Below are 8,025 nucleotides of genomic sequence, written 5' to 3' on the forward strand. Positions count from 1 at the left end.
TGGCCATCCCCCTGGTGGGTGATTTCTCACTTTCTGCCTCTCTATCTCTGTCTTTCTGGTGAATACACATGCCTTATAGTAAAAACCTCTCTCTCTCTCAAAACAAAAAAAAGAATTACTTGAGAAATGGAATATTCTAATATTCTTCAGCATCTAAATGATGATTGAAAAGTTGAGCTATCTTGCACAGATTGTTCTTAAACTATGTAATAAAAATCATGCCAACACTGAAGGAAGGCCCAGTGGAATTTATGTTTTTAGTTTCTTTCTTACCCCTTGGTATGGCATATGTGCTCTCCAGAGAGAGAGAGAAGTGTGGTCATAGGGGGTGAGAAGACATCCTCTGGGAGAAATGGCAATGCCACAGTCACTTCTACAGTCTCCTCACAGAATGTTGGGCATGCACGCAACAAGCCCAGTGTATTCTTTGAGGCGCCAGGACCAGGTCTTGAACAGCACTAACTGTCACACGGGATTCAGTGCCTTGAAGTCCACACCACTTGCTGGTCCCTAGGTGGAATGGAATTCTATCCCCTTAATGTGTGTCTGACAGTATCTTTGACTAGCTAGGATATTGTAAGATGCTCTGAAATATCAGTGATATTGACCTAAAAAGTTGTTTAAAATCTGGTGAATGGGGCAGGTTTTATTCATGTACAATAGAAAACTAAACTATAGATAAACTGTCACAGATTGTTATTTTCCATCTATTAAGTTCTCGAGGTTAAAAATGGATGTTTCCCAGTACCAGTACCAGTAGTGTCATTTACCTTTATTATGTATTCAGTGAATATTTGTTGGATGCCTGAAATGATAGTTAAACAGATGAATGTCTGTTGATGCATTTCTTTATGCCTATAAAGTCTTTTCATTACTAGAATTTCTTTTGCTGTTTTTTGCTATAGAGTGCGTGACCTTGCCAGAGAGAGATGGATCACAAATGGGAGAGAGAGAAGGAAAGTGTGGAATCACCTGTCTTTCCAGGGTGGATGGCCACGCTGCAATCCTGTCTCCTGTTGGTATTTCAGACACACACACACATATACCTGGTGTGATGTTCAAGGAAATTTTCCTGGACTCAGACCTCATGGTCAGTCATGGAGGATCGAGCACCCTTACCTCCATGGCACCTGCTGACCCATCTAAAAATAAACATGGTGAGGTTCAGAAATTACTATTTATAGTTACAGGTAGAAAGGGTTTAGTCATATGAGTTCATGTGGTATCATATCACTTACAGGGGTGTCAAAAGAAATATTCATCTGATATATTGTGAAGCAGAGTTTTTGGAACTTGAATTCCTGGGTCAAATTCTGAGTCTGCTACAGAACAGCTCTGCAGTCTAGCAAGTCACTTTTCATTTTGTTGCCTAGTTTCTTCTTTAGTAAAGTAACTATTATGTTACTTGATTCACAGAATCGTTGTGAGGATTAAAGGGACATGACAACATGTATAGTGCCTAGAATATGCACCAGTAATCCTGTGCTTAGAATGATGCATGAGTCCTGAAAAATGCTAATTTGTATCATACAAGATTAAATAATAGTTGTCAAATAGTTTTTTTTTTCTCTTTAAAATTTTATGTGAATATCCAGTCAAAACCAACAAGAGTATCTCCCTTGAAACGTTATTTCTACGGCTTTCCAAGTAGACCACAGGACTGCACAATGTCTTGGAATGTCCTCAGAAGGCTCTGTCAGTGATCAGGTAACAGAGTAAAAACCCCAGAGTCCTTTCTTTCAAATGGAAGAGGAAGACAGAGGGACAGAGAAACTATTCAAACTTCGTCTTCTTTCCTTGTGGCTTGTGGTCTCCTCCTCCTCCTCTGCCTCCTCAGAAGCCACCTCGCCCTCCAAAGCCTCCTCGGCCTCTGCCACCAAATCCACCTTGGCCTCCTCTGCCTCCACCTCTTGCCAAATAGTTTTTAGTGCCAGTTAATCTTGTTTTTATTGAAACTAAAAATAACAAACCTGGTATATTTCCTTCTCTCAGATAGTGCAAGTATTTGGTTATTCCTTTGCCTTGCACTATGAGAAAGCTTGGCCTATATTTATTCCGTGTAATATTAGTATATTTTCTTTTCTTGTTAATTAATTTTAATTTTAATTTTTTTTCCACAAGATACCTTTACTCATTGGAGAGACATAGAGAAAACCAGAGCAGGAAAAGTGAGAAATCACACTACAGGGGTATGGCCTCTCACTGGGATTTTGGGCCCATATATGCATATACTTTTCAGGTGATATTTTAGCCTCGGGATCTGGACTTGATCCTTGGTCAGCCATGTTGGTAGTTCAGCACCTTAACCACTATACCACCTTCTGACCCATGACCAAATATTTTCATGTTGCTCGTTGTGTTTATTGGTTAAACCTTCTTAGAGAAAAGTATTGTAATTTAAATTACCTACACATCTTATGTATTGGAGAAAAAATAATTGTAGATATTTTATATTTAAAAATAATCCAGCCTCTTTCACCTTTATGCCACTTGCTGGAGGTTAAACTAAACTCCCACATGGCTGACTGTGGTGTTAGTCCTAGGCTCGGCCTTGACTATCACTGCAGACATGTTTGTGTGGGTGCCCAAAATTCCAAGAGCAGAATATAAGAGAGGAGATTATAGTATGGCCATCTCTCTTGGGAGGTGATTTCTCACTCTTCTTCTCTCTACCTTTCTCTGGCAAGCACACGTGCCCTATGACCAAAAAAAAAAAAAAACCCAAAAACCAAAACTTAAAAAAAAAAAAAAATCCCTAATAGAGGGAAAAGGGAGAAATTTTCCCACAGAGAGATGGCCATCCCACAATCCCTTCTCTTTAGTTCTCATGGGATTTGGAGCATGTACACACACGATCCTATGTGATTTTCAAGCCTCTTATCTGGGACTTAACCGTGGTCAGTCACGTGGAAGTCCAGCAAGTTTATCACGATATCACCTGCTGACCCCTTAGTTATTTTTCTTTCTTTCTTTCTTTTTTAATGTTGCTCTTAGTGTTTATTGGTTAACCCTTCTCATAGAAAAGTACTGTATTTTAAATTGCCTATGAACCTTATAAATATAGGAAATAATTATGTGTAGACACTTTATATTTAAAAATAGATTTTTAGGGACAAGCAGGTGGCATCGAGACTAGGCCCTAGAATTCCACATGGCTGACTGTGGTTTGCTTCATCGACCCAGTGGCTCGAATAGCTCCAGGAATGTGTGTGTACGTCTCCAAAATTCCAGAAGGATAAGGGGTTTCAGCATGGCCATCTTCCCTGGGGGGCGATTTCTCACTTTCCTCTCTGTCTCTTGGGAAGCACACACCCCCTGTGCCAAAAACCTTTAAAAAAATTATGTATTCTCTGTATTTTACTTATTTAATATTTGCCTGAAAGTTTTACTTATTTATTTTATTCTAGGCATACAAAGACGACATCCAAGGAAAAGAAAGAGGTATTGTTAGAAAATAAATTCTCTAAATATTATAGGAATTGAAAAAATTTGAAAGTCTAGTAAATCCAGCTAAATGTCTTGTAAAATAAATTTATTTCATCAGACTACATTTACCTATATTTAAGAACTATTTTGCTCTTAGACAAATGTAGCTGTTATTTTATGCAGTTAAAATTAGAGTTAAGACATATGGGATAAAGGTCCTTGTGCTTAGATAGGCTCCCTCATTTTAAAAAAAGAATTGTTTACTTAATTTAATTTATTGTTATTTTAATTTGCTATTGGGGCATGTGAGCTCACCAGAGAGAGAGTGAGAGAGTGAAAGAGTGAGTGAGAGAGAGAGAGAGAAAGAGAAAGTGATAAAGCAAGCATCTGCGTCTGGGACTCAAACTGCAGTTGGCCATGTCCAGCACCTTAACCAGCAAGCCACTTGCAGGCCCCAAGACTGCTTCCCTTTAATAGTTGTTGCCTTTCCCTTTTCTTTCTTTCTTTCTTTCTTTAATAGATTTTTATTTTAAAAATAGATTTTTAGGGACCAGCAGGTGGCATCAAGACTAGGCCCTAGACTTCCACATGGCTGACTGTGGTTTGCTTCATAGACCCAGTGACTTGAATAGCTCCCGGAGTGTGTGCGTACATCTCCAAAATTCCAGGAGGATAAGGGGTTGCAGCATGGCCATCTTCCCTGGGGGGAGGGTGATTTCTCACTTTCCTCTCTGTCTCTCTGGGAAGCACACACCACACCCCCTATGTCAAAAACCTTTAAAAAAAAAAGATTGATGTATTCTCTGTATCTTATTTAATATTTGCCTGAAAGTTTTACTTATTTATTTATTTTATTCTAGGAGTACAAAGACAACATCCAAAGAAAAGAAAGAGGTATTGTTAGAAAATAAATTATCTAAATATTATAGGAATTGAGAAAATTTGAAAGTATAATAAATCCAGCTAAATGTTTTATAAAATAAATTTATTTCATCAGACTACATTAATCTGTATTTAAGAACTATTTTGCTCTTAGACAAATGTAGCTGTTATTTTATGCAGTTAAAATTAGAGTTAAGACATATGGGATAAAGGTCCTTGTGCTTAGATAGGCTCCCTCATTTTAAAAAAAGAATTGTTTACTTAATTTAATTTATTGTTATTTTAATTTGCTATTGGGGCATGTGAGCTCACCAGAGAGAGAGTGAGAGAGTGAAAGAGTGAGTGAGAGAGAGAGAGAGAAAGAGAAAGTGATAAAGCAAGCATCTGCGTCTGGGACTCAAACTGCAGTTGGCCATGTCCAGCACCTTAACCAGCAAGCCACTTGCAGGCCCCAAGACTGCTTCCCTTTAATAGTTGTTGCCTTTCCCTTTTCTTTCTTTCTTTCTTTCTTTCTTTCTTTCTTTCTTTCTTTCTTTCTTTCTTTCTTCCTTCCCTTCCTCCCTTCCTCCCTTCCTCCCTTCCTCCCTTCCTCCCTTCCTCCCTTCCTCCCTTTCTTCCTTTCTCCCTTTCTCCCTTTCTCCCTTCCTTTCTTCCTTTCTTCCTTCCTTTCTTTCTTCCTTCCTTCCTTCCTTCTTTCCTTCCTTCCTTCCTTTCTTTCTTCCTTTCTTCCTTCCTTCCTTCCTTCCTTCCTTCCTTCCTTCCTTCCTTCCTTCCTTCTTTTCTTTCTTTCTTTTCTTTCCTTTCCTTTCCTTTCCTTTCCTTTCCTTTCCTTTCCTTTCCTTTCCTTTCCTTTCCTTTCCTTTCCTTTCCTTTCCTTTCCTTTCCTTTCCTTTCCTTTCCTTTCCTTTCCTTTCCTTTCCTTTTTTCTTTTCTTTTCTTTTCTTTTAAGGTTTTTACTCTCACTGGAGAGGGACAGTGAAGAGCAAGGTAGCCATGTTGTAATCCCTCATCTTCCATTCTCCCTCCTGAGATCTTGGCATGCCCACACACATACCCTGTGTGATTTTCAAGACAGTAGGCCTGGTACTTGAATCATGGAGTTGGCTATGTGGGATCCAGCTTCTTTCACCTTTATGCCACTTGCTGGCTCTGGTTTTGTTGAGATACTTAAACATTTTCTCATGGTTTCTTTTTTATGTTCAGAGAGTCGTTGTCTTCAATTAAATTTTTGAACTTTGGGGAGTTATGTTTTTATAAGGCTTGAGTTTTATGTCCAAATTTTGCTCAAATAAATATACACTATTGTAACACTTAAGACTGTATAAGCATGCAGATTATTTTTTAATTTCAGAAGAAATTAATATATGTCATTTTACTGAATACTAGCCAAAAAGTCTCCTTGATTTTACTTAGATTTCTGATAGCCGTGACAGAGAAAAAAGATCTACTGGATCACAATTGCAAGTTGGAGAATGAAATTGCTACACTAAGACTTAAAATGAAAACAATAAAAAAAATCATATCCAAAAAAGGGAAAAGAAATATGTTGAGGACATTCAAATTCTAAAGGAAAAGAATGACGACCTTCAAAAGAAAATAAAACAGAATGAGGCAACAATAGGACAAACAATAGCCAATAGCCTGTTATAGTGGACGGCTGGTTGTTCTGTCAACTGAGAATGCTAAATTCTGAACTGGAGAGTGAAAAGAAAAAGAAGGAGAGACTGGAATCTGAAGTTGAGTCATACCGTGCTAGACTGGCTGCTGCTATACAAGAGCGTGATCAGACATCAAAAAGAGACCTAGAACTTGCTTTTGAGAGAGCACGAGAGGAGTGGTTTCATTCAAATGAGAAAATCAATTTAGATGCCTCAAACCTGAAAGAGAACAATGAGCGTCTCTCTCAACAACTTTCTGAAACTAAAAGTAAGCTCAATAGCTTGCAAATTGAACTCCTTCACACAAGAGAAGCTCTTAGAGAACACACTTTGGCTTTAGAGCAAGTAGATAGATACTTAAGCCAGACACAGTGTCAAATGAAGAAAATTGAACTCAAATATACAAACAAACAGTGTAAACTATATAAATACAGTGGAAAACAGGAGTAGAAGGAAGAAAAATTATATCTGCTACAAAGAGAGGCAAGTATCAAAATTCGGACTAATATTTGAATATGGGTAAATGTTGACTTTGGTTTAACATTTTAAATATATATTGCTTGGGGCCGGCCAGCAAGAGGTGTGGTGGTTGAGGCACTAGGCTCCACATGACCAACCATGGTTTAAATCCTGAACCTGGTGGCTTCCTTTCTTGCTTTCTCTTTCTATTTCTCTCTGTCCCTCTCTAGTCAAATTAAACTAACTAATAAATAAAGTTAACAAAATAATTCTAAAAAAAAAAAAAAAAGAAAAAGAAAAAAAGCATAACTTGCTCCAAGTTTAGAAAAAAAGCAGAGTATAAGAGATATTTTGAATGGACATTGAGTCACTTATGAAATCTTAAAAGATTGAGTTATATGTTGTTAACAGATCAATAATAATGTAGGCATATATTGCTGAAAGTATTTAAATGTCTTTATGTTGCATCCTTTTATGACCATGATGAAGCAGACAAATGGGCATGTTCACACTGAAAATGAAGCTTTTTTTTTTTGTTTATTTAGTTTGCTATAGAGCACATGCACTCACTGGAAAGAGACAGAGAGAAAGAGATGAATACTGAGAAATTACACCTTGGAGGGATGGCCACATGGGAATCCTTTCTCCTCCTTTCTCCCCTGGGGATTTTCGGCATGCACACATACCTGCCTGGGTGTATTTTTACAGCTTTCAGTCTAGACTCAACCGTGGTTGGCCTTGTGGGATCCAGCTCCTTAACCTCCACAACACCTGCTCACCGACAAAAATGAGCATATTGAAATTAAGATTGAATATATAAAAGAACATTTAAAAAATAAAAAGTAATAAATTAATTTTTTTAAAAGATTCAATTGGGTGGTTATGAGAGATAGTTTGTTATAGATTTCCAAAATGAACTAAATGGTAATTGCTCTATCTCATAATGCTTTTCATTCAGTGTCTTTTTTATATCTTGCTAGGTGGAATCAATTTGAATGGAAATATTTTATTCTCAGGTTATATATTCTTTTTTTTTTTCTTTTCTTAGGCAGGATTTTGCTGTCTCCACCCTCCTGCCTCAGCATCTCAGCTGAGACTACAGGTAAGCAACCATGCCCAGTTTTTTCAGACATTATCTCGCTGTTGTCCAGGTCACGCTTGAGCATCCTCAGTTTCCCTGAGTTGCTAAAACTGCTGAAACACATCACTGTGCTCAGTCTTTAGGTTGGGTCTGGAATCGAACTCAGGCCTCCCATGTGGTTTCAGCCCACAGAAAGTAGCATTTTAGCAGCCCACATTATTTGAGCCTCAGATTATGTATTCTGATGACCTTACAATTCTTTAATGATATCTACTATTCTTTAAATCATAATTTGAGACAAATGCAGCCAATCTGGGCAAAACTTTTGATTTAATCTTCCCACTGTTATTTGTAATTTATTTTGAACATTTTTACAAATAATTTACTCATAATTTTATTTCAAGGCTCAGTTAACTCTCGTTTGGATATTATTTTGTTCTGCACAAAGATAATTAGCTATCTGTGATTTGTTAATGATCTCCATTTCAACCAAATGAGGGGGGGGTTGCAGAATTCATG

The 8,025-nt window shown here is 37.5% G+C and overlaps 1 protein-coding gene across 3 annotated transcripts in view; it reads left to right on the forward strand.

Annotated features, from left to right (window-relative positions):
• Positions 1 to 6,229, forward strand: part of LOC106733379 (ankyrin repeat domain-containing protein 26-like) — a 28,009-nt gene extending 21,780 nt beyond the window's left edge. For 2 of the 3 annotated variants that reach the window (XM_027766698.1, XM_027766699.1), the window contains exons 6-7: positions 4,287 to 4,320; positions 5,722 to 6,229. In XM_027766698.1, the coding sequence (XP_027622499.1) occupies positions 4,287 to 4,320; positions 5,722 to 5,784 (97 nt within the window). In that variant the 3' untranslated portion in view covers positions 5,785 to 6,229. Of the gene's footprint in view, positions 1 to 1,595; positions 1,632 to 4,286; positions 4,321 to 5,721 lie in introns of those variants that run through there. The other variant, XM_027766700.1, reaches the window with a different exon arrangement.
• The last annotated feature ends 1,796 nt before the right edge of the window (positions 6,230 to 8,025 follow it).

Source organism: Tupaia chinensis, unplaced genomic scaffold (assembly GCF_000334495.1).
Source record: "Tupaia chinensis unplaced genomic scaffold, TupChi_1.0 Scaffold143636_1, whole genome shotgun sequence".
In the NCBI taxonomy this organism is placed as follows: Eukaryota; Metazoa; Chordata; class Mammalia; order Scandentia; family Tupaiidae; genus Tupaia; species Tupaia belangeri.